The 17936-nt window shown below is 39.0% G+C and overlaps 1 protein-coding gene across 2 annotated transcripts in view; it reads left to right on the top strand.

Moving 5' to 3' along the window:
• The window catches only part of SYN2 (synapsin II), a 427960-nt gene that overhangs the window by 393251 nt on the left and 16773 nt on the right, over window positions 1-17936 (top strand). For both annotated transcript variants that reach the window (XM_050957819.1, XM_050957820.1), the window contains exon 10: window positions 5617-5766. In XM_050957819.1, the coding sequence (XP_050813776.1) occupies window positions 5617-5766 (150 nt within the window). The remainder of the gene's footprint in view (window positions 1-5616; window positions 5767-17936) is intronic.

Here is a 17936-nt window from a genome sequence, read left to right as displayed (position 1 = left end):
ATTCATGTGACTTTTGTAGGAGTTAGAATCCCTTTCTGAGGTACAGAGACTTGACTGAAGTGACCATATAGTCATTTACACCCATCCAGTAGACTAATACCCACCCAGATACAGACAGTGATAACTTTGCACCAGTAAAAAAAATAGGGTTCAATGTATTTAAATCATTAGAAAAATGTTTGTACAATGTTGTACATGATGAAATACAAGTTTAAAGCTACAAAGCAAAGGAATGTTGACTAAGATTAAACCTAATTTTGAATAAAAAAAACAAATGTTCAGTGGAGGGGGGAGTCATTAACGAAAATGTTCATGATGATGTGAAGAGTTGACTTAGGACTTGATAGTGGTTCAGAAAGAGCCACTATGCTCCATCATGTATGGTTTTCTCCTTGGGTTGGGGGGTGGGAGGGATTTTCAGTCAGATGATTCTTTTTTCTTATGACTGTTTGTGGGGACTTGGTAGTTGTGGGTGGTGTCATCTTTGTTGTGAAAGAATTCTTTGAGGCAGAGTCAGCAAAAGAATTCTTCTAGTATGTTAGTACGGTGTTGTGGTGGGGAAATTCAGTCCCTTGGAGAGTACAGCTAATTTGGCTCCAGTTAGGGGTAGTCTTGATAAGTTGATGATGTGATGGAGACGTGTAATGTCTACAACACACTTTTCAAGATCCAGGGGGCCTGCACAAGCCTATCGCAACATGTAGTGTACTTCATCCAGTTATCAGATGCCCTAACGACAAATTTTATTGGTGAAACCAGACAGATAGTTACTACACTCTCAAATGTATTCACACAAAAAGGTGATGAAAAGACAAAAACACCCTCTTAACCTGGGAGTGCACACTTTTCACAAAACAATCACTCCATATTTGACCTGTCCATTTTCATCCTCAAAGGAAACCTGCACCGCACTTTCAAGAGACTAGCCTGGAAGCCTAAGTTCATAACTTTGCTAGACACTAAAAATCACAGACTAATGGCACATCTTCACTTAAAACACTGCACCGGTGCACACTACCTACACCAACAGAAGAGCGTCTCGCATCGGTGTAGGTAATCCACCTCCCTGAGAGATGGTAGCTAAGTCAACAGGAGAATTTTCCATCAGCCTAGTGCTGTCTACACCAGGGCTTAAGTTGGCTTAATTGCATCATTCCAGGGTTACCTAATTTCCTTGTGTAGACCAGGCCTCAACAGGGACACTGGTTTCACTTCTCTTTACAACAATCTGTAACCTGGTATCCCTCCTTTTTCCTGTGACTGCGGAGGTGTTAATTGCCCACTTCATCTTGAATGGTCTCTAGCAACATGGTGTGAACTTATGCTTAACATTCTGTTCAATCTTTTATTTAGCTGTGACACGCTCATTACCTTTCCCAGACTTGAAGAAGAACCCTGTGTGGTACAAAAGTTTCTTTTTTCACCAACAGAAGGTGGTCCAATAAAAGATATTACATCACCCATCATGTGTGTCTCATGTTTTGGGACCAACATGACTACAACCAAACTGCAGACACAGGTTTATATGACAGGGTAATAGCGCCTGAGCTTCAAAGTCTCTTAGGTTAAAAAAATAACCACTTTTAGAACTGTCCAGGCTCTCCAACATTGTGGTGAACAATATTTTGTTTTTCTTTTTACTGACAAAAAGCATAGGAATACTTTAAGGGATTTTTTTCCTTGGGTAATTCAACCATCTGGCTGAAAACCACAGAAGCCAAATAAATTTCAAGATAGGTTGGCAGAACTGAGTGAATTAAAGATAGTTTCCAAGTTATTGCCTATGGCTTTTTGGTTGTTACAGTGTTTCCACACCAGGTTTTCTGCTTCCCATCCTGGGAGTGCTTCCCTCTAAAGCTCATTCTGTTTAACTTGGGATGCCTACTGAGTTTATGTCCCAACTTTGAAAGTTAGTTGGGTTTGGTTTGTTTTTTAAAAAAGTAGAGTTTCTACGGGGCCCTTATCTAAGGCCTGGTCTACACTATGGGATTAGGTTGAATTTAGCCACATTGGGTCGATTTAAAAATGAATGCGTCCACACAACCAACCCCGTTCCGTCAACCTAAAGGGCTCTTAAAATCAACTTCTGTACTCCTCCCCGGCGAGGGGAGTAGCACTAAAATCGACTTTGCTGGGTCAAATTTGGAGTAGTGAGGACGCAAATCAACAGTCTTGGCCTCCAGGAGCTATCCCAGAGTGCTCCATTGTGACCATTCTGGACAGCACTTTGAACTCCAGTGCACTAGCCACGTACACAGGGAAAGCCCTGGGAACTTTTGAATTTCATTTTCTGTTTGGTCAGCATGGCGAACTCAGCAGCACAGGTGACCATGCAGTCCCCCCAGAATCATAGAGCGTAGAACGCTTCTACACTCCCCCTATCATCTCCATCCCTAAGGTTATCTCAGATTAGAAGGCGAAAAAAATGCACTTGCAATGACATGTTTTCCAAGCTCATGCAGTCCTCCTGCACGGATAGGGCACAGCTTAATGCATGGAGGCATTCAGTGGCAGAGGCCAGGAAAGAATTAAGTGAGTATAAAGAGTGGAGGCAGGATGCAATGCTGAGGCTAATGGTGGAGCAAACAGACATGATGAAGCATTTGTTGGGGGAGCAAACGGACATGATGAAGTGTCTGTTGGAGCACCAGGAAAGCCAACAAGAGCACAGACGTAAATCCTCATGCACACCAGCTGTGTAAAAGTTAACCAATTAAGAACCAGGAACTTCCCTGGGTTCCAATCCCAGTCTCCAACTTTGTAGCTTTAAGCATATTACTACTCCTTTTTGGGACAAATTCATTCCTACTACAACTCCTTTGATGTTGATGGATTTACACCAAGAGTGAATTTGTCCCTTTTTCCTCTTTCCCTATCCATGAAATGGGGAGATTACTTTCCTGTCTGGTTGGGGAATGCTGAGGATTAATATAGTTGATATCTAAGGCAGTTTTTTAAATTATTATAATTGTTGATAAAACCATTAGGAAACTTAAGTACATCACTCAAAAAGAGGGGCCATCATTTTCAAGAGACTACTCATTTTGGGTGCCCAACCTGAGGGGCACCTTAAAGGGGACTGATTGCCAGAAAGTGCTGCACTTCCACCCTCTGAAAATCAAGTTTCTTTTAAAGGTGCCTCGCACTGGGCATCGAGAAGTTCAGGAATTCAGTCACTAGTCATTTCTGACCAAGATTTTCAAATGTTTTATGCATGCCTGGTAATCTTTCCCCCTCCCACCTCAAAGAAGATGATTGTTAACCCAGAGGAAATAACTTTAAATGGACATTTAGGTGCTACTCCAATGCAACTATAAATAATGATAGTGTTCAAGTGATAACCTGCCTAGAATGAAGGTTGATGCCTGTAGTTATTAATACAATACTGAACTAAAGCCCAGATTTCAACGAACATTCCAGTATACATTAAGGGCCCTTATGCTCCACTATATTACACCCCGTTTTATACAGGAGGAGAGAGTCGGGTGCTAAGTTTAAAACCAGTGTATATACTAGTATCATGAGGCTTGTCTCTGGTCTCACAGAACTGAAACTCTGACTTTAGTGGAGTTACTCCTGATCTATTCCTGGGTAAGTGAGAGCAGAATCAAGCACTTGATTTGGTTTACTGTCTGTTACTTTCTCTGGCAAAAATCAGAACATAGAGTTCTTGCATGTTTTGAATGTAGCTTTCCCCTCAAAGACACTGTGAGCTAGGAAACAACCTCAGGAATAACTATGTTAAAACAAATATAGTATTCTGTTTTCCTCATTTCTCCAATTATAATTTATCCACTTATGCATCACAGGAATGTGACAAGAAAGTTTGAAAAACATTAATGTGAAAAATATATAAAACTTATAGGAGCCTTGAGTGCAAATATCATCTATTTCTGTGATACCATTGAGGTGGTCCAAGAGGGGAACACCTTTCCTGCTTTTCTTAGAAAACATCTGCTTGAAACAAATTGTATTTCTTTGTTTAATTTGGGTTTGTTTTAGCAAGCCTCTGAGCTCTGAGGAAGATTTTTGATGGTTGGGGCATCCTTGAAACTTTGTAGCCCTGAACACCCCAAATCAATAATTTGCAGCATCTTAATTATAAACAAACAATGCTACTTTCTACCTAATTTTGGGGGTGGAGTGGGTAGGGGGAGAGAACAAAAGTATTTGTAAGCTTCAGTTTGTTACATACTGACCGTCTCGTTTCAGATTAATCATTAATAATTAATATGATTGGATTTAATATTTTGGACAGTTTCATTCACAAGTTTTTTTAAAGCGTCTAATCAATTTGAAAATTCCCAAGCCACCAAACATTCTTTAAAAGGTCATCTGTTATTAGCATCTGTATTGTATGAAATAGCAGCTGGATAGCATAGTTACAAAACATTGTTACACTGAACATAGTAAATTCATTTAGGTCCAAATCTTTCCATAAGCATCCACCACCAGTGTCTGAGCTAGGCACTAGGAGAGGTATGGGGGAGGAATCTTCTCCACCTTAGATGCAGAGCTGCCTCACTTATGCTAAAACTGGCTGCTGGGTTGGCAGTGTCTCTGCAGACACTCTAGTCCACTCCTTCCAAAAATGGCAAAGAACCAGAAGCTCATGCAGTGTAGATCCTCTGGCTTTCCCCTTCTCCCGTCTGGTCCATGTGCCACCCTCACTCACCCAGTGTGCTGCCACATGGCGAGTACTCGCAGGAGTTGGGCTCCACACCATATAGGATTCATAATCCCTCCCTCCTCCCTTGTGCAATTGAATTGCACTGATTTTGCAGTGGGGAAGCCTTTCAGACATGCAAAGTGGGGGGCATGATTCACCCCTTAGGAAGAATACATCAGGTACAAATAGGATAAAAAAGTGCATTTGTGGAAATACTTTAGTCCGCAAACCCCTGCAACATACACAGTACTTTTCAGAAACAACCCTATCAATAATAGCAGCATCATATGGCCATGTTTCAGATTTTACATTAACCAATAAGGACTGTGGGATCAAAGTCTAACAGAAAAGCCAGGAAATTCAAGTTTCAACTCAGCATTTCCCTAGACATATTCCATTAAGGGGATAGGGTTTGAGCCACACAAACCATGCAAGGGAAAGAGCCCTTTAAAACATTTAATAACCCAGAATTCACAGGGAAATCTCTCAGATTTCAAGCCCTCCTTAGGGAAGCCTTGTGCCTCTTTATAATCCTTAGTAGGTGCAGTGGTGTAGTTCCCTCAGGAACCATGTTCCCATGGAGTGCCCGCACACGGCATCCCCAAGAAACGTCAACATACAGTCACATAGGTATATTGCCTTGGGATTAGAAAGGGATGATGCCATGGAGAGTGGCATTCCCAGCTATGAATGGGCTCAGAAACAGCCCACATACAGCACAGAAACTCAAACTCAGATCATATGGAATGGCTTCCAGCATCCAGGAAGGGGATGATGATATTTAAGTTCAATTCCCTTTCGTCTCACAAAAATTAGACCAATTCTACACATTTTTCTCCTTTTTGCAGAACAAACTCGATGAATGACCTGACATTTGCAGACACACACATGGAGTGGGTTTGCTGCAATGCTACATTCCCTAGCTAATCAGATGTTGTATATTATAGGTTATGGACTGTGCAATGCCTTTGATTGGTGAACATCAGGTGGAAGACAGGCAACTTATAACTGATCTCGTTGTAAGCAAAATGAACCAAATGTTGTCCAAAACACCTATACCATCTCCTCAGAGACCAACTGCCACTCAACAGCCTCAGGTAAGAAACTTCTACTTTCTAAATACACAATAGGATAATATATATAATAGGGCTATCAAGCAATTAAAAAAATTAATAGCGATTTAAAAAAATATTTGCGATTAATGGTGCTGTTAAACAATAATAGAATACCATTTATTTAAATATATTTGGATGTTTTCTACATTTTCAAACATTGATTTCAGTTACAACACAGAATACAAAGTGTACAGTGCTCACTTTATATTTATTTTATTACAAATATTTGCACTGTAAAAAACAAAAGAAACATTATTTTTCAATTCCCCAATTACAAGTATTGTAGTGCAATCTCTTTATTATGAAAGTTGAACTTACAGGAGATGATGCTGCCTGCTTCTTGTTTAGAATGTCACCTGAAAGTCAGTAAAGGCATTCACATGGCACTGTTGTAGCCAGCATCACAAGATATTTACTTGCCAGATGTGCCAAAGATTCATATGTCCCTTCATGCTTCAACACCATTCCAGAGGACATGTGTCCATGCTAATGATGTGTTCCTCTCGATAATGATCCAAAACAGAACAGACCGATGCATGTTCATTTTCATCATCTGAGTCAGATGCCACCAGCATACGGTTGATTTTCTTGTTTGGTGATTTGAGTTCTGTAGTTTCCGCATCAAAGTGTTGCTCTTTTAAGACTTCTGAAAGCATGCTCCACACCTCATCCCTCTCAGATTTTGGAAGGCACTTCATATTCTTAAACCTTGGGTCAAGTACTGTTTTTATCTTTAGAAACTTTACATTGGTAACTTCTTTGTGTTTTGTCAAATCTGCATTGAAAATGTTCTTAAAATGACCACCACGTGCTGGGTCATCATCCGAGACTGCTATAACATGCAGTATATAGCAGAATGCAGGTAAACCTGAGAAAGAGACATACAATTCTCCCCCAAGGAGTTCAGTCACAAATTTAATTAATGCATTTTTTTTAATGAGTGTCATCAGCATGGAAGCATGTCCTCTGGAATGGTGGCCGAAGCATGAAGGGGCATACAAATGTTTAGCATATCTGGCACGTAAATACCTTGCAATGCGGGCTACAAAAGTGCCATGCGAACGCCTGTTCTCACTTTCAGGTGACATTGTAAATAAGAAGCGAGCAGCATTATCTCCCGTAAATGTAAACAAACTTGTTTGTCTTAGCGATTGGCTGAACAAGAACTAGGACTGAGAGGACTTGTAGGCTCTAAAGTTTTACGTTGTTTTGTTTTTGAGTGCAGTTATGTAAAAAAAAGTGTACGTTTGTAAGTTGCACTTTCACGATAACAAGAATGCACTAAAGTACTTTGAAAAATTGTTTTATTTTATCATTTTTACAGTGCAAACATTTGTAATGAAAAATAATAAAATAAAGTGAGCACTGTACACTTTGTATTCTATGTTGTAACTGAAATCAATATATTCGAAAATGTAGAAAAACATCCAAAAATATTTAATACATTTAAATTGGTATTCTATTATTAACACTGCAAATAAAACTGTGATTAATCATGATTAATTTTTTAATCGTGTGAGTTAGCTGCAATTAATCAACAGCCCTAATATGTAAGTTTAAGTCAAGATTTCACTTGCAGTAAAGGATTTGGCTAGAGAAGTTACATACAAAAATTCAAAAACGTCTCATCGAAGGCATCCAGCAAGAAATTCTAGAAGGTGTTCTAGAAACAACAACTAACCAGTCTGGATCAAAAGTTATTCTTGTGATGTAGTTCTGTGTGCAGGATTGTAGCTATTTAAGTATCTTGATAGCTCTGGATTTGGTATTATTCAGCTGAGTTGCCATTAGGGAAAATGGGGTCCTTATTATGTGGTTATAGGTCATATTCATGTAAAAATATAATGGAGATGATAAACCTATGAGGCACTGCCCTTAGATAGCATTTGACTTTATCTGAAGATGGAAGCAAGAGTGCTTAATAAAAACATGTGTTATTGCAGAAGATTTTATTGAGATCTATTGACTACAATGTGTGCAAAGTAAATTACATGATCATGTGATCAATGTAATATAATGCAAACCAGGAGAATAACCAGTGATTTCAAAACTGGAATGCACCTGAAGTATATTTACTGTTTCAGTGAGCAGTTGTCTGGACTGAATTGTTAATTTACAGTGTTATAAGAAGGATAGAAATGCATTCAATTTGTTATACATTGTCTAATGCTTTGAGGACAGGAGTTTCTGAGTTCTGATCCTGGATGTGCTACAGATTTGTTTTGTGACCTTGGTTAAGTCTCCTATCTTCTGTGGGCTGGATCCACAAAAGGACTTTGACTCAGCATTGCATCACCTCACTTTAGGCACCCAGCCACCTAATGGAATCCACAGCCCTGAGTCAGGTGCCTAGGTTCCCCATACAATGAATGCATGGAGAGAGTTAGGTGCCTAATAGGATTCACAAAAGCCAGCACACTGAGCTGGGAGCTATGTAAACTAGCCAATGCCAAGTAGAGGGGTATAACCTAAGACCCGCCCCACAAAAGAAATTAGGCACCTCACGGAAGGTGCCTCCTTCTGCCAGGAGGTGGCAGTCCTGGATTCAAATCCTTGCTCCACATCAGGCAGAGGTGGGATTTGAACCTGGTTCTGCCACATCCTGAGTCAGTATTTTAACCACTGGGCTAAAGATTTTAAGGAGAAAACAGCATTTTGTGTGAGGTCCAAGCCAGGTGTACATCGAGATGCCTACTGGTTTGGACCCTGCAGGCAAGAAAGGCAGCCAGGACAATTCTCAGTTTGACTGAGGTTTAGTGTGAGCTTGGTGCTCAGGGTGTCAGAACTTAGGCAGCTGTGCACATGCCCAGAAACAGAAATTTAGGCACCTGCAGGATTAGGTGGCAGTTGAGCAAGGGATTTAAGAATCCAAATTTTGGACTAAGGTACCTGAACTGGCATGTAGGCACTTAAATCCGTTTGTTGATCTAGTCCTCTGCATCCTCATGTCACTGTCTATGAAAATGAGGATGTTACTTACTTAACTCTTGGAAGTGTGGCGAGGATTAATTCATTTTTGTGCTCTGCATTGAAGATGCAAAGTGCTACATAAATGCCAAATATTATTCCTTATGAGCTCATAGCTGATAGTCAATGGGATTGATCCTGGCAGGGGTTAAGCAGCCGCAAATTCTGTTGACATCAGTGTGTGAGTAGGTACTCAGCACTTCTCAGTATCAGGCCTAAGTGAACAGTTAAGAATGAGATTGTCTAGCTATACTGACAGGACCAATGATGATTGTTTAAGCAATAAAATGGACCCAAACTGTAGGTTGGGAGTTACCAACCCTAACTGAAAAGTCTATTTTTAATTTTGAATAGGCCCCACATCAGGTAAACAGCTTTGTGGTACATCTCAAGTAGACTAATTCTTGCGGAAGAGTGACTAATTTGCTCTTCAAATATATCATCATACTTTGTTTAAAAAAAAAAAACCACCATGCCACATAAAGAAGTGGTGTGGCATCTATTTATATTATAGCCACTAGAAACTGAACACAATGTTTCAACCACATACGATGAATTTCCATCCACTACAACTCAAGCCAAGTTGTAAAGGGCACCTAAAAAAAAAAAAAAAAAAAGTCACGGAGGAAAAAAAAATCACTTTAGTACCAAACATGCTTTCTTTCAGGACCAGTAAATTAACCATATATTAAAACACAACAGGCTAATTGAGAAGCATTGCCGAAAGCACCAAAGAGAGATGTCAAACTGACAGAATAAATTAAAAAAGTGTTGTCAGATTAACAGATAGCTTTCTTCCCCTTCCCCCTCCCCTGAAAATGGAGCATTAAATGCTCTCACTGACTGAAAATCTGGTATACCAGTTAGGCACTTGTGCCTAGATTTCAGAGAAGCACAAGGTGTGGAAATGTTTGTGTAAGTGATTACTACTGCCATGTAAGCAAATTGGCTGCTTTTGTACTCAAATTGGGTCTGTTCCTGTATGTAAACACAATTTCACACTCAAAAGTAGGTCCAAAATGAGCATACCCCACAGGCCTCCTTTTATAGAAATCTGGTTCTTAAAGCTCTGGCTACAATAATTAAATGTAATTAATTAGAAGCATGCACTAGGATCTTTGTTGCAGGATGTAGAATTTGCCATTTTTGTTCCTGTCAGCTATCTCGATAACAACCCCTTTTCCCCGCAGGAAAGCTTCTACTATGCACAGATGCAAGAATCCTAAGACTTATAAAAGGCCTCGCTATAACAGCTTGTGCTCAGAATTATCCTGAAACCTATGGCTGGTGGAAAAGTTTCTATCCAAACTTTCTTCCAACAGAAAGTTGTTGTCAACTAACAATTTATTATTTTATTTTATTTATTTGGAAAGGGTCAGTTTTCCTTGAAATTTTCAAAAAAATAAGTTGGGGAGGAGGCCCAAACATTTTTTTTAAAAAATCTGTTCATGGTTTTTTAATGCAAAATCAAATTTTCCACTGCAAACTTGAATGAAGGCAAAGAAAAATTTCATTTTCACTTAAAGAGGCGGTCAAAAAAGCAAACAGGATGTTAGGAATCATTAAAAAGGGGATAGAGAATAAGACAGAGAATATATTATTGCCCTTATATAAATCATGGTACGCCCACTTCTTGAATACTGCATACAGATGTGGTCTCCTCATCTCAAAAAAGATATACTGGCACTAGAAAAGGTTCAGAAAAGAGCAACTAAAATGATTAGGGGTTTGGAGAGGGTCACATATGAGGAAAGATTAAAGAGGCTAGGACTCTTCAGCTTGGAAAAGAGACGACTAAGGGGGGTATGATAGAGGTATATAAAATCATGAATGATGTGGATAAGGAAAAGTTATTTACTTATTCCCATAATACAAGAACTAGGGGTCACCAAATGAAATTAATAGGCAGCCGTTTTAAAACAAATAAAAGGAAGTTCTTCACACAGTACACAGTCAACTTGTGGAACTCCTTACCTGAGGAGGTTGTGAAGGCTGGGACTATAACAGCGTTTAAAAGAGAACTGGATAAATTCATGGTGGTTAAGTCTATAAATGGCTATTAGCCAGGATGGGTAAGGAATGGTGTCCCTAGCCTCTGTTTGTCAGAGGATGGAGATGGATGGCAGGAGAGAGATCACTTGATCATTGCCTGTTAAGTTCACTCCCTCTGGGGCACCTGGCATTGGCCACTGTCGGTAGACAGATACTGGGCTAGATGGACCTTTGGTCTGACCTGGTACAGCCATTCTTATGTTCTTAAAGTTTCTAGAAGAAAAAAAATTCTGACCCACTCTACTGATAATAGCAGTCTTCTAATTTCCTCCTGCTCTTTGAATAGTCTCAGCTGAACACTTGAGAAATCTTGGGGGTTTTCTAGAATTGTATGAGCTAGCCAGCCAGGAAATTGTTCCATCTGCCAGAGACGACAGCAGCTAAGAATTTTGAGTCAGCAGATGAATAGGGATGTCATGACTGAAAAGTTCATTCATGTCTGCCCCCATCTGCTGGCAGAAAAGATCTGTACTCACACACCTGGACTGACAGAACTAGATTTTGCACATGATTATTTGAACAGTTCTCCAGGATAACTGCTAATGTTTCTGAGATTGCTTCAGCTAGTTTCTCAAGTACCCTAGGATGAATTTCATCAGGCCCTGCCAAATTGAATATATCTGAGTTATCTAAATATTCTTTAACCTATTCTTACCCTATTTTGGTTTGCATTCGTTTCCTCTTGTTAATATTAATTGTGTTGCATATGTGGTCACAATTTACCTTTTTAGTGAAGACTGAAGCAAAACATTAATAAAAGCATTAAATCACCTCAGTTTTCTTCATGTCACAAGTTACTAACTCTCCTTCCCCACTAAATAGAGGGCCTGTACTTTCTTTCCGCTTTCTCTTACTCCTAATGTGAATCTCTTCTTATTGCCTTTTATGTCCCTTGCTAGGTGTAACTCATTCTGTGCCTTAGCCTTTCTGATTTTGTTCCTGCATGCTTGTAATATTCTTTTGTATTCATCCTTAGCAATTTGCCCATGTTTTCACTTTTTTAGGATTCCTTTTTTATGACAATTTATCAGTTTAAATCTGTGTAGATCAGGGTCTGAATCCAAGATAAATGGTACAAAAAGTAGTGTTAATGCAAACCTTCTAACTATTGTATGATAATGAATTATGATAAAATTATTTCGGTGCAGATGCACAAGTGTCACATTACAAAGGCAAATTCTGAGAGTACTTTCTGGGAGTTCAAGTCTATGAAGATTCTATTAGGAAATGTCAAGACAATCTCAGTACAACTCTATTGAGGCCATGTTGCAATATCAACAAAAGTGTTGCTGTAGGATACGCAGCCATTAAAGAAATGGGAAAAAACATACACACTATGTTAAACTGGTTCAGAACATAATATTTTAGACAAGCTGACAAAGTCCAACACACTATAAGTGAAGCTGGCTACTTCATCTTTAATACTGACCTGACTGGGCGTTCTTTAAAAGTAAGGGCCATGAAACAACAGTAATTAAGTGTATGATCAACAGCCCACTAATGAAACAGCCATTTATCTAACTGTTTTGAAATAGGGGTAGTAGGACCCAGAAAAGTTTTAATCTTTAACAAACCATTCAGACTTTTTAAAAAAATGTTTTCCCCAGAATAAGCCCGTCTGTATTGAAACCAAGTATAGCACATTGAAATAGAAATTGGATCAAGACCTCCCCCTCAGATTTACGGAACTCCTGCCTGTTTTAATTTCTTGTCATTTTCACTATCACTCTCATGACCTCCTCACTATCCATCCCTTATTCTTCACATGACATACGACTAGCTCAAGACTGCCGGGGAGCTGGGCTCAGTATTTACTCTAGCTTCTTCATTCCAAAAACTATTAGAGAGAGATAACTTAACTGAACTTGACCACCCATAGTGGGACAAGTTTGGGAAAAGGCAATGCTCAAAGCAGTTAGCATTGGCTCTATGAAGAAATGACAAAAGTACATTAGTCAAGTCCACACAATTAACTCCTCTACTGTTCTGTTTCCAGTAGAAACATGGAACTATGATTTCCTCTGTCAGTCATGATTTTTTTAAATTGTAATTCGCTTATGTTTAATAGGTTGTTGGTAATTTGCTTTAATCTATTTGAATGTGAATGTCAGCCTGACACTACAACAGTTTGATCTGGCTTTATAAAGAACATCTAATTATATAGGGGGGAAATCCTGCACCCACCTGTGGTGGAACAAGGAAACTTAGAAATAAGTACAGTTGTGCTGAACAGGGGAGACAAGATATGGGGAGCCCACACAAAGGTCTGTGCCAGATGGACCCCACCTCCACACCATTTTCTGCTTAGTCCATCCCCACGCACAGTTTGAGTAATGGCAATGGCTGCCTGGGGGAGGAACAAGGCCAATGTTGGCAGATCTTCTTCTACACAAAACCTTCAACCCTTAGACCTACTGCAGCATCCAGACTGTAGTCACAACTGCTGAGCATCTCCACAGCCAAGGGAGACCATTCCATTTTTCTCCACCCTCCGGTACCTGAGTTTGGCCTTTAGGCATTAAGAACTTATATTTCTGCCTCTGGGAAGGAAAACCCACCAAATAAGTATACAAATTAAAGGCTAGGTTAAATTGTTCTACAAGAGTAACAGATGATACTGATACTCAAACTGTCTTCCTAAACTGGAGCAAAACTGTCTAGAGTAATTATATCTATAGTAGTAAACAGCAATAACAATAATCACAGAAATGTAGAGCTGGAAGAGACCTCAAGAGGTCATTAAGCCCAGCCCCCTATACTGTGGCAGGACAAAGGAAACCTAGACCATCCCTGACAGGTGTTTGTCCAACCTGTTTTTAACAATCTACTGTGATGGGGAGTCTAGCATTAAGAAGTTTGATTAAAATCATTGTTTACTTCTCTAAAATAATTATGTACCATCTATAAAGAAACCCTGTGCTGTATTTCTGTCTCTCAGTATAACATTTAAAATTGAGGACAGAAATCTGGGGTATAGTGCAGCTGCTTTGCATTGAACAGCCTGCAGCCTAAAGCTGGTGCAAGCAGAAGTGGGAAGATCGCTCCTGATTTAGATGCATCTTCTGGTGAGACAGAGCCACCATAACGTGGCTTCTCAATATCCCTCTGATCCCTAGCTGATGGGATATTGAGGTTGTTGGCCACAAGCACAACTCAGTTTAGCCTTCACCAGTTCTAAATTATGCCCGAGTACTAGGCTGACATAGTTTGCCCATGATCAAGGGAGCAAAGGCCACCTTAGCTGCATTATGGGCTCCTCAGGTATACTCAGGATTTGGTCCATGCTGTTGCAAAGTACTTCCGTGGAAAAAATCTGCTGGTTCTTGGTTCTGCTGTTTGCCTCTTTAACTAAGTATTTACATTTTTGAAGTCTTTCATCAGGTTACATCATAATTTGACTCCATGGAACTTATCAAAAAACCTTAGGTTGTAGTTTTGATATGATCAATACATTTTCTGTGGGCTAAATTGGTAAACATCACGTCTCTTTTCTGTGGAATTTCTTAAACATGAAAGTTTGCGTGCCCTTGTGAGCTACCACTCAGTATATACAAGTGGGAGTAAATACTTACACAAAGTGCATGTCAGTGGACAATTAGTATCCAGGCCTGTGTTCTTTTGAAGATATAGCCTACAGTGAGTAAAGTTCTTTTTCTATTAAAATTTGCTTGACATACTCCTGCCCCAAAAGCAAGTGAATTAGAAGCAGGGGGCATATGCTTTCCAGGTTTGTAGGTCAGCATACAATCTAGACTTCTTGCTAGAAGCTCAGTAAGAAACATTTAAAGCTATGCCCCCAAAAAATGTTTATAAATTATAGGAGCCTCTCTTTTAATTTTTAAAGACTAGAACTCTGCTACAGAGAAATAGTCATCCCTCTGCTGTACTACAGCATCTTTTCGTTATTTAAATGATAGTGACATCTTGTGGTAGTTTTTCGTTTTCATGGTGGTCAGATGTTATTTACTGTTTAATGAAAAAGGATAATGTGCAACTACAAATTGGTAAATTACAAAAGTGATATTACAGTAAAAATGAAATTGAGTGTCTCATGTACATACACTATTACTAAATAACTAAAATGCTACTTATACAAAGGTTTCTAGACATACTCATATTTCCAAAGTCTTTAATTTCCCTTTGATTTGAATATAGGTTAGTTATTCTACATGCACTCAGATGAAGGGAGAAAACTTGATTTAAATCAGCATCTCAGTAACACTATTTTAACTGCGTTCACTTTGTGGGACTACATGAAAAAAAGAAGCCTCCTTTTCAGATCCCAGGCCAAGTTTGCACTATTAAGGATGGCAACATCTTTGTGCTTGCCAACTAAGCAAACCTGATCTGGAAAAAACACATTTTGCTCTGCATGGGTGGACTCACTACACCTGCACAGAGCCGCAGTGAAATCAAGTCTCTCCCTACATGAAGCTCAGTGCAGGATCAGGGCCTAAATGCAAAACCCCAGACTGTACGTTTTTTTTACTGTCATTAGTCAGTAGAACTGCACATTAATATAAAATATATTTAGCTAGTGGCAGGCTGTTATTTTCAGTTTTACACTTAAGAATACCTATTTGGCTGTGATTGCAGAGATCCATCCACTTCTACAAGAGGAGGGCAATAAAGCTTAATAGCATTCTTAAGTTCTTTACTGGATCAAGACCTTATGAAAAAAAGTTTCCACGTGTTTTTGCTGTGAGGGTCACCTTCACTAGGAAATGGCCATGTTTGCTAATTAAAAAAAATTGCCTACCTTCAGGAAAAAGAGTCAAAGAAATTGTCCCATTTCAAGTTCAGAGAAAAATGTGATAACCATTCAGATAAGAGTAGTTTTGCACTTCACTGCAAATATTTCACATCCTTCTGTTCTGAACTATAGGCTAAGAAACAGTACTGATTTTGTAGCTGCATGTCTGAGACATTGAGACTGTTGAACATTAAGCATAGAAGTCCGACAGATGCCCTACCTCTGGTAAGGCACTTATGACAAAAAGCCAATCAGTCCCACTTGATAATCAGCTCCCTTTTTTATTTTATTAAGAGGTGTTAGACCTCTGAACAGTATAATAATTTATAATCTTTTCTAACAGGAAATATGTTGAAGTTACATCCTAGATAATAAGTCTGAACATTTCTGGACACAAAGCTACTGTGGGTATATTTTCAACTATGAAAGATTGCTTATTTTAGCTAGCTATTTCTTCCTCCGGCAGGGAGCTAGACTCAGATTGGGGGAATAGGAGCAGTCTACTTCCATTCACTGCTTAAATCTTTCCTTTGCCACTGCTGTAAGAAACAACAGTGGAATCACCAGCAGAATGGCTTCATTTTCTGATAGCAGAGGGTCTGTGTTTGTCTAACCCTTGCTGTGTAGGAATCTGATTCTCAGTCAGGTCTATGAAATCAGTCTTCTGTATCCTCAGAAACACTTGAGGCACTAATATTGCAAATTAAAGCTAAGTTTTCCAGAACATTCTGTTTCCTTCATTGTTGCTGTCTGTGAGGCAGCCTGGCACCTGAACTCTCACTTAGATCACCAAGGATGGCTACAGAATGACACGCTATTTCCCCATGCTAATTTTTCCCCTACTGTTACTCACACCTTCTTGTCAACTGTTTGAAATGGGCCATCCTGATTATCACTACAAAAAGTTTTTTTTCCTCCTGCTGATAATAGCCCATCTTAATTGATTAGTCTTGTTAGAGTTGGTATGGCAACATCCATTTTTTCATGTTCTCTGTGTATATATAGATAGATATCTTCCTACTGTATTTTCCACTGCATGCATCCAATGAAGTGGGTTTTAGCCCATGAAAGCTTATGCCCAAATAAATTTGTTAGTCTCTAAGGTGCCACAAGTACTCCTGTTCTTTTTACAAATATCCCAGTGGAACTTATTTTAAAAAAGAGAAAAAAGGGTACTGATGTGGCTCAGTCCAAATGTTAAAAACTAGTCCATTGATAAAATGCAGTGTATGATTTATCCCAAGCATTTTAACTTGGCTTGACATTTAGCTACTCTATTTAAAATATTGAAAATAATAAGTTTATATGCAAAAATAAAAATCCAATATCTTGGGATTCAGCACCATTTAAAAACAGTGGATATGGTCATATAGAAGTGTGTTAGCATACAAGCATATTGACTGTAGTTCAAATATTACTCTATTTTTATGGATACAATTTTGTCATGGTAAAATTATGCATAAGTTATAGCACAGTCACGGTGAAAATAGAGGATTTCATGCTACAGTTACAGCAACTACATGGACCCTGCTGCTGTGCATTAACTGTTTGTTAGCTCACTTTGAACTAGACAGAAGTGAACTAACAAACTGCTAATCCGCAGCAGCAAATCAAAACAAACTAATGAACGGTTAATGCACGGCCACAGACTCCATATGGCAAACTCCACTGTTCTGAGACAGGGGTGATCTTTCACTATCTAGTTTAAATAAACAGGTTCCATGACAGCTGTGACCACCATGACAGAATTATATCATTGTCTATTTTGAAATGTCCATTGGGATGCTACACCAGCAGACAGAGTAATTGTTAACAGACACAATGGAAAGTATTGCTCAACTCTTCTGCTTATTTATTTATGGTCACTGATAAATAGGAACTAATGAAGATGCAGCTTGCTGAATATTTATTAACAATGATATCTATATAAACACTTCTTGTGGCTAGCTGAGAGTGTGTCAGTTACTTTAGAGTAAGCAACTAAGCGCTGACAAATGCTTCATTTCCACAGCCTGCTAAGACATAGTGTATAACAACCTATCAGTGTTGCATAAAAACTGCCTTGTACTAAAAGATTTTAAGTGCCTTTTTTTTTTAAAAAACATGGTGATATTTAGGTGTATGGGCTGCATTGGGCAAATCTTGAGGATTTTATTCAGGCAAACTTCCATTGACATCAATCTAAGTTTGTCCAAATAAACAAGAGTAGAATCTGAGCAAGAACCTAGGTACATGGCCTGATATGATTTATTACTGGATACTTTATTGTATGTTAATCACCACAATGGTTCTTGGAACTATAAATAAAATACTTAGTAAATGTCATAATCATAAACAAGGCCCAGTGGTCCCTGCAAACAGGGAGATCAAAGCTAAATGG

The sequence above is a fragment of the Gopherus flavomarginatus genome, chromosome 6 (genome assembly GCF_025201925.1).
Source record: "Gopherus flavomarginatus isolate rGopFla2 chromosome 6, rGopFla2.mat.asm, whole genome shotgun sequence".
In the NCBI taxonomy this organism is placed as follows: domain Eukaryota; kingdom Metazoa; phylum Chordata; order Testudines; family Testudinidae; genus Gopherus; species Gopherus flavomarginatus.
The sequence above is the reverse complement of the archived record's forward strand: the minus strand, read 5'-3'. Positions and strand labels throughout refer to the sequence as shown.